Source organism: Protopterus annectens, chromosome 17.part0, assembly GCF_019279795.1.
Source record: "Protopterus annectens isolate FY-2018-M chromosome 17.part0, PAN1.0, whole genome shotgun sequence".
NCBI classification, from domain to species: domain Eukaryota; kingdom Metazoa; phylum Chordata; order Ceratodontiformes; family Protopteridae; genus Protopterus; species Protopterus annectens.
This window is the reverse complement of record NC_056751.1, coordinates 234,837,979-234,852,521: the sequence shown is the minus strand read 5'-3', so window position 1 is coordinate 234,852,521 and position 14,543 is coordinate 234,837,979. Positions and strand designations below refer to the sequence as shown.

The 14,543-nt window shown below is 45.3% G+C and overlaps 1 protein-coding gene across 1 annotated transcript in view; it reads left to right on the top strand.

Annotated features, from left to right (window-relative positions):
- The window catches only part of HSD17B4 (hydroxysteroid 17-beta dehydrogenase 4), a 1,616,359-nt gene that overhangs the window by 1,110,458 nt on the left and 491,358 nt on the right, over positions 1–14,543 (top strand). The window contains exon 16 of the mRNA XM_044059338.1: positions 1,483–1,586. Within this exon, the coding sequence (XP_043915273.1) occupies positions 1,483–1,586 (104 nt within the window). The remainder of the gene's footprint in view (positions 1–1,482; positions 1,587–14,543) is intronic.

The following is a 14,543-nucleotide window of genomic DNA, read 5'->3' as shown; positions in this document are numbered from 1 at the left end:
AATGGAAGGGTGGTAAGAAGGGTGGTAAGAACTGAAAACAGAATTGTAAATGTACATTAGATAAGGAACTACGGTTATTAATGGATTGCAGTTCTGTGCCAAGAGAAGAGAATTTTGGAAGATGAGACAGATGTCCTAATTAAAGATAAAGTTGTGGTGGAGGATATGAAGACAGGAAGTTTTACAAGAAGAGGACAAGAACCTAGTTAAAACCAAAATCTCTTTTAATCCATCCATAACCCTTTTTCCCATTTTTTGTTCATGGGGCTGGGGAGTCACTTTGACAGTGACAATCATCTGTAGCTAAAGTTCACACCACCGGGTGGCTAGCTCTGCTGCTTATTCTTTCTTACCATACACACTCACATGCACAGTCATACCTATGGCCAGTTTAGAGTTTCTAGTCCACTACTGCAAGTCTTTGGAATGTGGGACAAAACTGGAGCACCCTGAGGGAACCCACACAAATGCAGGGAAGAGATGCAGACTCCGCATAGAAGGTACCCCAGCCAAGAACCTCTTGGTGTGAGGTGACAACACTGTCTTCTGCTCCACTGTGCTGCCCTGAAATAATATTGTTTTAATGTTAGCCTATATTTTTCAGAAATGAGTAGATGTGCTGATAATAAGTGGCCATTTACAAAATAGCTGTTGGACTTGACCTGTCAGCTGGCTGCACAGTTGAAACTTAATATGCTTCTGCTTTTATTTCTTTTTAGCACTAAAATATTTAAATATTCATTGTTTTCTTCTCCTGGTTTGCAAAATGCTTTTTCTCTTATTCAATTTTGCTGGTATCTAGCATAAAGTAGTTGTGTCAGCAAATAGTTGACAACATAGCTGAGCACAATATGATAAGAGTAGCCTGTGGACTGTTAGTTTGCTTCGTCAGTTTCTTGCATAGTGTAATTTTCTCTCTAGTGGGTGTTATCAAATTAACCAAAAAAGGAAAAACCTGATTTTAAAGTATTTTTTCATTCTAGCTCATCTATTTCACAAATAGTCATTTATTTTCTTGGTCTTTTTTCTATCCATATGTAATTCATATCTTGTCAACTCACTGTGTCATGCCATTGATTTCTTTTGTGCTTACCACATTTCCAAGTTTGTCTGCTTTTGGACATTATGAGAGAGAGACCTGTCAGTATAGGGTAGTGGGAGAAGCATTCTGAATCTTCTTTTTCATATTGCTGATAATAAGTATACAGTGAAATAATGTGGCTGTGCCTACCCTTCTGGATATTCCGCCAGGGTCATAGTCAAAGATTGGTGCCTTTCTTCTTTTAGCTGTTGTGTTTTTGTTGAAAGGTCCATCCAGATTCTGTTGTGTTTTAGGCAGCCCTAGATATTTTAATTGTTGTCTTGTCTGGGCTCTGTGTGCATTTAATATTCATTCATACTTTTCTAGCATGTACTGTTTTACAAGTCCATTTTCCATTTTACCAGCATGTTCTGCATTGACATGTCTGTTGTGTCTTTCAGTTTTCACTCGTGATGACAATGAGCTTGTTTGCTATAATCAATTTACACTGTTTATTGTTGGAGCAGGAGGATTTGGTGGAAAGCGTTCATCAGACAAAGCCAAGGTAAGATAATCTGATTTTGGCATTGTAAAGCAGGATGGTTACTACATCCATCCATCCATCCATGACCCCTTTTTCTCATTTTTACACATGGGTCGGGGTGTCACTTTAACAACGACAATCTGTTTTTCTCTTTTAGTTATTTTTGCACTCATGCATGCTGACCATCAAGCCTTCTTTTCTTGGACTTGAGCCCTTTCATTCTGTTGTGGTGGGGGTCCTTCCAGGACCTTAACACCATGATCCATTGGGAGGGGGCTGTTCTTCAGAGAGCCGTGAGGTTTTCTTTTGTTGTCATCTGAATCCTTGCCATTAGTGCATTTCTGTTTGCCTTATCCTCACTCCTGCATAAGGGGACACACTGTCTGCATCTTTGAGGGTACCCTTAATGCCTTGCCCATGTGAGTGCATACTTTCAAATCCACTGCAAAGGCTTCTACTAAGACATGACTGTAAGCCAAATGCCTCCTCCAAGGTGCAGTTTGCATCACCACCTCTCCTCTGAAGGATGGTAATATTTGACACCATGTTTTGTCCCCTCCCCTCGGATAAGACACCTGTCTTCCACTGCCACCTCTGGCACGTGCCCAAGCCTCAAATTGTACTCGTCACCTGGACCATAGTCAGGACTTATGCCTTTACTCTACAAGAGCTTATGGATGTCTCTTATTACACTTTTTAAGGTAGAGTTATTGTGTTGTAAGAATATGGAGTTAAATTTCTACACAACGTATAGAAAGATTGTACAAGCATATGGAAACATGATATCATTTATTTTACCCAGTTTGTTTGTGTCTTTCGGCTTTTCCTGGTCAGGGGTCGCCACAGCGGAACTCCAGTCCGCTAATGATTGGTAGTGGAGTTCTACGTACCAGGTTACCAGCCCTGACACACAACCTTCAACGAAGGCACACCCCATTCACGTATACCTCCACACAGAAGACACTCTAGCTGAGAATCGAACGGGACAACGTCTTGCTATGAGGCGACAATGCTACCACAGCACCACCACCGCAGTATTTATTTTACCCAGTTATGTAACTAAATCTTCTCCTCAAAGTAAGTAAACTATTGTTTTAAGGTTGACATACTTGGTTCCAAGTGTCTCCTTAAATTTCAGAACTATGTCTTACTACTTCTTCCATTTTTTCCTAAATGTTTTGGGATGTTCTTTGTGTTTCACTGTTGCAGTCCTGACTTGTGGGTTTTCCTGCTGTGGAAGCCCTTGGCCAGCCTGACTACCAAAGTAAAGATCTTCCTCCTCCCAAGGCTGGCAGACGTCCTCTCCGACGTCAGTATGCTTGAGTCTATAGAGAGCCAGCCAGTGCCATGACATCAGTCTTTTCTTACCATCTGAGCTTGAAGCAGTGTTTCAGTGCATTGGTTGGTCTGCACTTGAGAGAAGTCATTTAAAAGTTAAGTACCCCATTGAAGAACTCTTTTTTCATGCTTTAATCCATGTCAGATAAGGATAACAGTTGTCTCCTCTGTGGTAAGCAAATCCTACACAGAGACGTTTATAGATTGTGTGTCACCCATCTAAGCCCTGATCACGATGTTCCTAATTGTCATTTTTGTGCCCATTTTAACTCTAGGACTATCAGGGATAGGGCCAGAATCTTAGTGAGGCATCTCAATCTGCCATGTACTTCACATTGTCCGATGGCGTCTGCCAATCGTCCCAAGGTTGAGCTCCCTAAGTGTCAGAAGGACAAGGAAAAAAGACCCAAGCTTAAGGCCTTAGATGAAAAACGTTTGTCTTCCAGTCCCCCAAGGCTTGTCATCACTGAGGAAGTTGAGGTGCTTTTGCAGCCCCCTTCTGCAACCGAGGTGGTGGCACAGGCCTCTGCCAAGACCCATATGGAGTCCAACATGCCAACAGGTTCCTCAACATCTGCACAGGCCTTGACTTTCATTTCGTCGGTCGGGTCCAAAGTTGCTTAGCAGACCTCAGCTTCTGATGAGCAATCTTTTACCAGTGATATCCCCTTGTGGCATCAGCCTGCATTGGTTTTTCCTTTAAAGAGACTGGTGTCAGGATTGTGGACATACCTAGGCCCAAGGCCAGAGCTACCTCAAAGAAGGGTTCTACTTCAGGCCCTATGCCTAGGCCTACTGGCTCCCATGCACAAGGACATCAGCAAGACCTAGTCAGGTTAGCTAAAGACCTTATCTCCTTAGTCAGAGCTAGGCAACCCCCTTTGGAACCTTCCCCAGGGAAAAGGAAGCGGGATCCTACCCCTGAAGCTTTCTGTGGACCTCCTGATTCTGTTGAAGATTCTGAAGAACCCTTCCTGACTTCTGTTTTTAGATTCAGATTCTGAAGAGAATTTGGCTTCAGCTTTGCTTCCTGAAGACATCACCTTTGGGGAAGCACTCCATGCCATGAGAGAACAGATGTTCATCGTGCATACAGCTGCAGTCATAACAGATGGGTTCTCCTGCCGTCAGGTGGGTCCTCGGTCGGCCGAATTCCAAAGTCTAGGTCCGGCGTCGGTTGTCGTCGCTTCTTCTCTGACGTCAGTGCGACAGGGGTATAAAAGAACCAGCCGACGCCATTTTCTCCAGTCTTTCTTGTCGCGTGGTGCCCGAAGCAGCAGCAGTTCCCAAGTGCCGGTCGGCCAGCTCATGAAATTATGAAAAATTCTGAAACCGAAGTCTTGTTAAAGCTAAGTACCCCGCTGGGGAAAATTTCTTGCCTCAGACCGATGTCAGACAAAGTTAACAATTGTATTTCTTGTGGGAAGCAAATACCGCATAAGGATTTCCATTCCCTCTGTATACCTTGTTTAGGCCCAGACCACGATGTCTCGGGCTGTCGCTTTTGTGCTACATTCAATAAACGCACTATTAAGCATCGGGCGGAGTTCGCCCAACATTATTTTGGGAAAGCATTTAATTATACTATGTCGTCAGAGACTCCGACTCCAGTTTTGTCTAAAAAACGCAAAGATAAGGACCGACACACGAGGTCCGCGGCCTCTACCGACACCATGCCAAAGCCGATTACACATGGTCTGGTTCTCAGCGAGGCGCCTACGCAGCCCCTGACTACCGACGACACTTCTTTGGCGGTGTCCCCTGTACCCGAGGTCGCAGGTTCCTCGGCCCACACCCCGACTACAGATACCGAAGCCACTCTTGGCATTGAGCCTCACAATGTGGACAGGTCTACCTCCACTCAAGGTGTCTTCAGACCTTCCTCTTCTTTTTCCATCAAGGCTTTTACTAAGTCTAAAACAGCCATGCACTCTAAGAGACAAGCTCCACAGGGCCCATCTTCAGGCCCCATGCCTAAAAAACAGATGCTTAAAATGGCTGAGGATTTAATTTCTCTTATCAGGGGTTCGCAACCCCCACCGGACAAAAGGCCCAGAGTGGAGGAAGAATCCCCCTCCTCTGATCAGGGCTCCATTTTTTCAGAGCACTCTGATGATCAGGAACATTCTTACTCCCCTTTTGAAGACTCTGATGCAGAGGAGTCCATTCCTTCTGTATCCCCCCCAGAGGATTACTCATTCGGGGAAACTTTGCATACCTTAAGGGAACACTTTCACTGGGAAGGCCAAGATTATTCAGATTCCAAGAAAAGGCTTAGGGAATTTCTCTTGCTACCTCAGCACAGACCTCTGGCTATACCTCCTGTCTTGGACATCCTAGATGATGTTTACTCGGAGGCCTGCCTTAACCCGGATTCTCTGCCTCCAGCCCCAGTCAAGCCTGACAGGTACTACAGGGTCCCTGACTCACACCAATTTCTATACAAAAGCCATGCTGCTGACCCAGAAACCATTTCATAGGGCCCCAAGGGAATTAAGGCCTCCACTGCTAAAAATCCATTACCTTCCGAGAGAGATTCCAGATCCTTAGAAAGGTGGGGAAAAAAGGTATATACCTCTGCTACCTTAACCATGAGGGCCTTAAACTGTCAGTTCCATATGCTAAAATACCAACAGTTTTTGTTATCACAATTGAAAAGTAAAATGTCACAACCTGAACAACCAGACTTGAAGGAGTTGCAGGATTTGATGCATAGTGCAGAACAAGTGGGTAAGCACACCTTACAATGTGGTTTTGATGCTCTAGAGGCCTCATGTAGAGCTGCTGTTACAGGATCAGTCATACGTAGACATGCCTGGCTCAGGGAACAAACCTTGCCTGATCATGTCAAAGCTAAACTACTAGATGCCCCTCTACAAAAGGATGTATTATTTGGTGCTAATGCTGAGGAGGTATTAAGGAAAATGGAGGAAAAAGCTAAATCAATGCAAACTGTGAAGGATTTTCTACAGGTACAACCACCACGTTTCAGTAGAAATTGGCCTTCCAAAAATTGGTCCTTTCCAGCCACAGACAGACCCCAAAGAGGTAGATACAGGCGCCTGAGGGGCAGAGGGCAATCTCAAGGATCATTTAGAGGCAGACAATGGCAAGCTCCTACACAAAGAGGTGGTGAAGATAGTTCGCAGCAATTCAGAAAGCAAGCCCAATGACTTTCCCCTTTGCATGCCAAGCAAGGCTCAAATGGCAGCCCCCTTAGGAGGAAAACTGGCATTATTTTCAAAAAATTGGCATATTGTCACAAAAAACAAATGGATCCTGGACATTATAGACAGAGGCTACAGATTCCATTTTCACACCCTTCCAAAAATGAGAGGCATACCAAACCTGCCACACAATCAAAGGACAGAGGCACAAAGACAAATTTCAGACCTCATGGGCATGAAAGCTATTCAAGAGGTGCCTACTCACGAACAAGGTCAAGGTTTTTATTCCAGACTATTCCTGGTACCAAGGAAGGGAAATGATTGGAGACCCATTTTGGACCTATCCATCCTAAACACATTTTTACTCGTGCCAAAATTCAAGATGCCCACATTACAGCAGCTTCTTCCCATGCTGGGCAAGGAGTCTTGGCTGGTAACATTGGACCTCAAGGAGGCATACCTGCACATCCCAATCAGACAAAATTGCAGAAGATACCTCAGATTTCTTGCAGGTTCAATCCACTATCAATTCTCTGCATTGCCCTTTGGCTTATCTACTGCGCCCAGAGTATTCACGAAATGCCTGGCATCAGTAATTGCCTACTGCAGACTTCAAGGGATACAAATATACCCATATTTGGACAACTGCCTGATCCAAGCGGACAGCAAGCACATACTTCTGAAACATCTGGCTTATGTAATAAGGTTATTGAATTCTCTGGGATACACAGTCAACAAAAAGAAATCAAGGCTAACACCATCTCAGAAAATAATTTTCCTGGGTGCCAACTTGGACACAAACACCCAGATGGCTTATCTCATGCCAGAGAAGCAGGGGCAACTAACTCAATATTTCAGAACACTAGCAAATTTCACCAGGCTGACTGCAAGGAAAATCCTGCAGGCTCTGGGATTCATGGCATCTTGCATCCTACTAATCCCATGTGCAAAGCTGCATATGAGGAAACTTCAATGGTACCTGAAAAACCTATAGTCTCAACACAGCCACAGTTTGGAAACAATAATACCACTAATTCCATGTCTTCAAAAGGAATTTCTGTGGTGGGCTCAAGCATGCCAATCAAACACAGGTCTCCCATTCTGCAAGCCTCAAGCAAATCAAGTCATCACAACAGATGCCTCGGACTACGCGTGGGGGGCGCACATGACAGATCGGTGCATTCAGGGCAAATGGTCCCAAAAAGAAAAGCACCTTCACATCAATCAAAAGGAAATGCTAGCAGTAATAAATGCTATTATAGCTTTCAAGGACCTTCTGCATCTAGGTCAACTATTGATAAGAACGGACAACACCACAGTAATGTGGTACATAAACAAACAGGGAGGAACACACTCATACCCCCTATGCAGGCTGGCCATGTCACTGTGGAACATGGCTCTGGAATTACAAATCGAACTTCAAGCACATTTCTCGCCAGGCAAGGAAAACACGCTGGCAGACAACCTAAGCAGAAATATGACAGATCCACACGAATGGAAGTTGCATCCTCAAGTTTTTACAGAAATAATTCAAGCATGGGGAAGGCCAGACATAGATCTCTTTGCCTCTCACAAAAATCACCAATTGACAAAATTCTGCACAAGGACTTTTCATCCAAAGGCCTGGAGGGTGGATGCTCTCTCTTTCAGTTGGACATCAATGCCAGTCTATGCCTTTCCACCTCTTCCTCTGCTGCCCAAAGTACTATTAAAAACCAGAGCAGACAGACCAAAGATGATTCTCATTGCTCCAGACTGGCCCAGACAGCACTGGTACCCACTCCTGAGGAGCCTGACGCATTCCCCTCCATGGACCCTACCTCAACTGCCTCTCTTTCTGACTCAGCACAGCTACAAAACTCTTCACAGTCAGCTGAAAACACTCAATCTGGCCGCATGGAAGATTCCTTAACATCACAACAGACCCTACTCTCCAAGGAGGTGCAGGATGTCATTTTGGAGGCCAGAAGACCGTCTACTAGAAAAGCTTACTCCGCAAAATGGAAATGGTTTTGTGCCTGGAATGAGAGAAAGGGCCAGGACCCTGGAAAACTGAATTTACCTCAAATATTACAGTATCTAGCTGAGCTACTAAACAGTGGACTTTCATTCTCCTCCATCAAGATTCATGCCTCAGCCATTTCTGCAGAATACAACACTGATCCACCTTTATTCTCTCACCCCCTCTTAAGACAGTTCCTCAGAGGGGCTAAGAATATTAAACCTCCAAGGAAACAACCAATACCTGCTTGGGACCTCAATTTCATTCTAGAAAAGCTGACCTTGCCTCCTTTTGAGCCAGCTGCCTCAACAGATTTGCAATATATGTCCTGGAAAACAGCTTTCCTTCTGGCTATCACCTCAGCTCGTAGGGTATCGGAACTACAAGCCCTCATGGCGGTGCAGCCTTTTATCATCTTCCATCAGGACAGAGTTTCCTTACGAACCAACCCATCCTTTATGCCAAAGGAGGTATCCAGGGTAGCTTTGAATCAGGCTATACACTTGCCTACCTTTTACCCTAATCCTCAAAACAAAGGGGAGAGACTACTACATTCCTTGGACATCCATAGACAACTGCGATATTACCTGGACAGAACAAAGCCTTTCAGAAAATCAGAACAGCTCTTTGTGTCCTATGCTATAGGAGCCCAAGGGAAGCCTATTTCCAAACAGACAATTTCTAAATGGATAGCCCACTGCATACGTTTTTGTTACTCTTTTCATGGTAAAGCTGTACCTGCAGGCATCAGATCTCACTCCACAAGGGCCACTGCTACCTCTGCAGCCTTCCTCAGAGGAGTTCCTACCAAGGATATTCTGGAAGCAGCCACTTGGAGTTCTGTGCATACCTTCTCCAAACACTATCACCTACCTTTATCCTCCAAAACTAGAGCAGGCTTTGCCACTGCAGTCCTGCAGGGCATCCTGGCTCCGCCTACTTCCACCTAGTGCCTACCACCCCTTCTTAGCTTTGGGATTCTACCCATCTGTTATGACTGCAGCTGTATGCACAATGAACATAGTACAGTTTTGTACCTACCATAAATGTAGATGTTCGAGTGCTAATACAGCTGCAGTCCAGGTTTCCCTCCCTCCTTCCCCTCTTGGAACAGGCCTTTTGGCTAACACCTCCTCATACAACCTGATTGGGGTATTCTTTTATGGTGTATTTGCTTGCATCTAATGTATTTTGATTATATGGCATTGCTTTACTACACAAATTTATGTATTGCCTTCCTTCTGGGGGCACCTGACATCTGGGGCAAGAAAAACTGAAGAAAATGGCGTCGGCTGGTTCTTTTATACCCCTGTCGCACTGACGTCAGGGAAGAAGCGACGAGGACCGACGCCTGACCTAGACTTTGGAATTCGGGCGACCGAGGACACACCTGACGGCAGGAGAACCCATCTGTTATGACTGCAGCTGTATTAGCACTCGAACATCTACATTTATGGTAGGTACAAAACTGTACTTTCCAGTGGGAGGCACAGGAATACCCGCAATCTAAAAAGAGGGTTAGGGAATTCCTTGGCCTTCCAGAACACAAACCTTTGGCTATTCCTCCTGTGTTGGAAGTGGTACAGGATCTTTTTATGGATTCTTCTGTGAATCCAGATTCTGTTCCTCCAGCCCCTGGAAAACCAGGCAGGTTTTAAAAGGTGCTGGACTCTCATAAATACCTCTTCAGAAATCCTTCTGCTGATCCAGAGGTTGTCACTCCAGGACCCAAGGGAGCAAGAGCCAGCTCTTCAGAAAATGCTTTACCTGCTGACAAAGAAAGCAGGGCCCTTGATAGGTTTGGTAAAAAAGATTACAATTCTGCTACCCTAGTCATGAGAGCCCTTAACTGCCAGTTTCATATGATCAAATGTCAACAAACCATTTTAGATCAAATGAAGCAAAAGGAGGGCAAGAACATTTCCAATGAATTGTTGGCCCTTCGCCATTCGAATTCCCAGGTAGCGAGACACTCCATACACTGTGGCTGTGATGCTATGGGAGCCTCTTGGAAAGCTGCGGTCTCTGGTTCTGTCATTAGAAGGCATGCTTGCCTTAGGGAACAGACCTTACCAGACCATGTCAAGTCTAACCACCTGGATGCACCCTTGGACAAGGACTTCCTGTTTGGGCCAAAAGCTGAAGCTGTGCTCAGAAAGATGGAAGATAAAGCAAAATCTGTGCAGACTGCCAAGGACTTCCTCCAAGTTTAGCCACCTAAGTTTAATAGGAATTTTCCCACTACACACTGGGCCTTTCCCTCTCAGTCATAAAGCAGGCAAAGGAAACCTCAGAGGGAAAGGCCTCAAAGACAGCACCTATCACAAAGGCCCAAGCAGTGGTCCTCAGAAACTCCCAGGCAGGGGAGTTCTAGGCACAGGGCCCTGGCAGGGAGCAGCAATGACTCTTCTTTTCTCCACCCCAGACAAGTGGGCTCTGAATGTTATCTCAGATGGTTACAGGCTCACTTTCAAAGAGCCATTAAGATACTCTGGTTACTCAGATATTCCACAAAATCAAAGAGCAGAGGCCCCTTTTCAAATTCTGTATTCACAGGGCTCTGTGGAAGCAGTACCAGAACACCCAAAAGGGAAGCGGTTCTATTCTAAGCTTTTCCTCGTTCCCAGAAAGGAAAGCTCTTGGTGCCTTATTCTAGACCTGTTCAGCCTCTATCAGTCCTTGCTGGTACCAGAGTTCAGAATGTTAACTCTTCAAAAATGTCTTCCCATAATAGCCCCTTAGGCCTTAATGGTTACCCTGGACCTAAAAGTTGCTTTCTTGCACATTCCTGTAGAAGAATCTTGCAGTCTGCACTTTCAATTCTCTGCACTGCCCTTTGACTTGTCTGCTGCTCCCAGGGTCTTCACAAAGTGCTTAGCCCCTGTGATCACCTTCTGCAGAACAAAAGGGGTCCAAATTTATCCCTATCTAGATGACTACCTTATTTAAGCCACAGGTCAGATAAAGCTTCTCAAGGATCTGGTCTTCATTCAGAACCTCTTCACTTCCTTTGGGGTTCACCATAAATCTTCGCAATCCAACACAGACCCATCAACTAGGATAGTTTTCCTGGGGGCTGTTCTGGATTCCTCCCTTCCAAAGGCCTTTCTCCCTCCAGAAAATGTCTCCTTCCTGACACAGTACTTCTAAAACATTGTGTAGAGACAGTGTCTGTCAGCCTTGGAATTCCTCAGAGGATTAGGGTACAATGGCATCTTGTATCCTCATGATTACTCTGATCAGACTACACATGAGGAAACTCCAGTGGTACCTCAGGAATCTGTGGAGCCAGCACTCACAGTCCCTGGAGACTGAAATTCAGCTGATCCCTTGCCTCAAGGAGGAACTTGCATTGGCAGGCACGGGCATGTGCCCAGAACTTGGCTCTCCCCTTCAGGTTCACCCCTAAGGGGCAAACTTTAACCACAGGTGCTTCTGAGACAGCCTGGGGAGGAGCTCATTTCCAGCACCTTCAATCCCAAGGCAGAAGGGAAATTCAACACAGAGACAAGCACATAAATTGGAAAGAACTGATGGCAGTTCAGAAGGGTGTAGTAGCTTTCAAAGAAAAATAGAAACCAGGGGCCCTGTTTTTCAGAACAGACAACACCACAGTCGTGGCACACAAACAAGGAGGCACTGACTGTTACCCTGTATGTCGGCTAGCTATGCAGGTCTGGGAGACAGCTCACTCCATGGGGTTGCACCTCATGGCACAATACCTTTCAGGTGCTCAAAACAATCTAGCAGATCACCTTAGCAGGGATTTGATGGATCCCCATGAGTGGCATCTGCATCGGGAAACATTTCTCAGCATAATCCAAAAATGGGGATCCCACAGATAGACCTCTTTGCCACCAAAGAAAATGCTCAACTAAAAAGATTCTGTTCCAGGAGCAAACTACCCACAGCCTGGTGGACAGATGCTTTCTCCGTCCCTTGACGCCACCTTTACCTTTATGGTGTTTGTCCCCTGTCTCTTCTTCCTCAGGTCTTCCTAAAAATCAGAGAAGAGGGCCCCAAGGTCATTCTCATAGCCCCAGATTGGCCCAGGCAGCACTGGTACCCTCTGCTACTAAGTTTAACCCACAAAACTTTTTACTGGCTGTCACCTCAGTTAGGAGGGTCTCTAAGCTGCAAGCCGCCATGGCAGTGGAACCATTTGTCATATTCCACTCAGAGTATCACTCAGGACTAGCCCATCCTTTATATGGCCAAGGTTATGTACACTTCTGTGAATTAAGCTGTAGACCTGCCCACCTTCTTCCCCAGTCCTCAAAACCTGGAGAGAGAGAGAAAATCCTTCATTCCTTGTATGTGCGTAGAGAGCTCCACTATTGTCTTTATAGAACCAAATCTTTCAGAAAATCAGACCAATTTTTTGTGCTCTTTGCCATTGGCTTAGAAGGGAAACCAGTTCCAAACAGACAATCTGCAAGTGGGATATCTCACTGTATTTTCTTTTGTTACAGCCATGATGGTGAAAAGCCACCTGAAGCTATCAGGGCTCACTCTGCCAGAGCCACTGCTACCTCTGATGCCTTCCTGAAGGCATTTTGGAAGCTGCTACTTGGTCATCTGTGCATACCTTTACCAAACGCTACCACTTGTCAGCCTTCTCCAAGTCTAGAGCAGGATTTGCCACTGCCATCTTGCAGGACATCCTGTCTTCCCCGTCATCTTCCTTCCACCCTCATCTCAGCTTTGGGAATTGTTCCACAAGTCAGGACTGTAACAGTGAATCATGTACATAGTACAGTTGTGTACACTTACCATAAATATAGATGTCTGAGTGTATTCACTGTTGCATTCTTCTTTCCCTCCCTCCTCTCCCCTTCGTCTACTGTAGTAGTCTGCGTCTATCTTCTTCACTAACCAGTGAACCCCTGGGTGTTCTCCCTGCAGGGCCCACTTTCTGCCTTGGACCCTTACTTATGGTTCATCCTGGGGCTGGTCTACCTTCTTGGGGGGCAAGAAAAAACGTATCTTATGATGTTGGCTGGTTCCCTATATACTCATGCGTACTGACATCAGATAGGATGCCTGCCAGCCTTAGGAGGAGGGAGATTTTTACTCTGGTAGTTGGGCCGGCCAAGGGCTTCCACAGCAGGAAATGAGGACTGCAGTACTGAATACACTCAAACATCTACATTTATGGTAAGTGTACACAACTGTACTTTCTCAAATGCTTACTTCCCCTTGAGGTAGGTCTGTGTTGTCCATGGCCTTCCAGACCTTTCAGGGGCAGGAATAATTCTGTTCCCTTTTTCCCATTCTGCAGAGGACTTCAGGATTTGGAGAGATGCAGCTGTAAGTCTCAGCATCACCCTTCCTCTACCTGATTAGCTCTCAGAGGTTGGCACAGCATGTCATATAGTTGTATATGTATGTCAGATTAATACCACTTTCCTCAAAAGCAAAAACTGTGAAAATGTTTTGCCAAAGTAACTTTTGTTAAAACCTAAAGTAAATCTTATTTTCAGGAATGGCCCCCCCCTGCACCCCCATGTGGGGGAGGTACACCTCTAAACTTCTGTTTCCTTGCACTACAGTGGAGAAAAGAGAATCCTCCATTATCAGCAAGATTGCTTTCAGCAAAAACATTTTGTTGAAACAGTAGTTTCCTAAACAGCCATCTGCATATTGACATGCTCTCATACAGTTGTAGTTTGAGGTTACTTGGGCCAAGGCTACTACTACATTTTGGGCTTCCTCCTCATTTCATTTGTTCTAGTAGGCCCTAGCAGAGAAGTTGCATGGTGACCGCTTGACAGTATGTATAGCCCAGCCATGAAAGTCGAATGGTGGATTAATTCTTTAGAACTATTGTCACAGATGCTGGATTTCACATGTAGAGGTTTAGCCGTGCTGCCTGGAGGCATTAGTTTGAGGAAGTCAGTGTTCCCCAGCAGCTGTATGGCCTGATCACTGGACCACTAAACTGTGAAACTATGAAACCATGAAACAGACTTCTTCTCCCTGTATACACTGGTTCCTGTTAACCTTAGACCTAATGAACTGATGATCATCATATTGATCACTGCTGCAGTAGCCTTGGCTGTACAGGTTATATCCTGCATAGGCTATAACAGCCAGTCACTTCCAAAGCTTCAGGGCACCTTCCACACACCCAGTTTATCAGTCAGCTCAAGCTGTGTTGACTAAAAAGACTGGTTTGGGCACTAAGCTCTTCAGAGCTTTCCTTCTGCCGAAGAGTACACTAATAGGCTCATACATGTTTACTAGGCTAATGACCACAAGGGTCTTTTTAAGCCTAGCCATGCATCCCAAATCTCTGGCAAGTTCTGATACCCTTGATAAGGGAGTAAGCATTGGCCTGGGAGATGAACCATTTACAGGTTACCTGTGTCTATTAGAGACATAGGTGCCAAACCAGGAATGAATTTCCGGTTTCCCATCCAGTTGTCCAAGCTGCAGTTGAACTGAGTTGGGGAAAAACTCTACTTCACA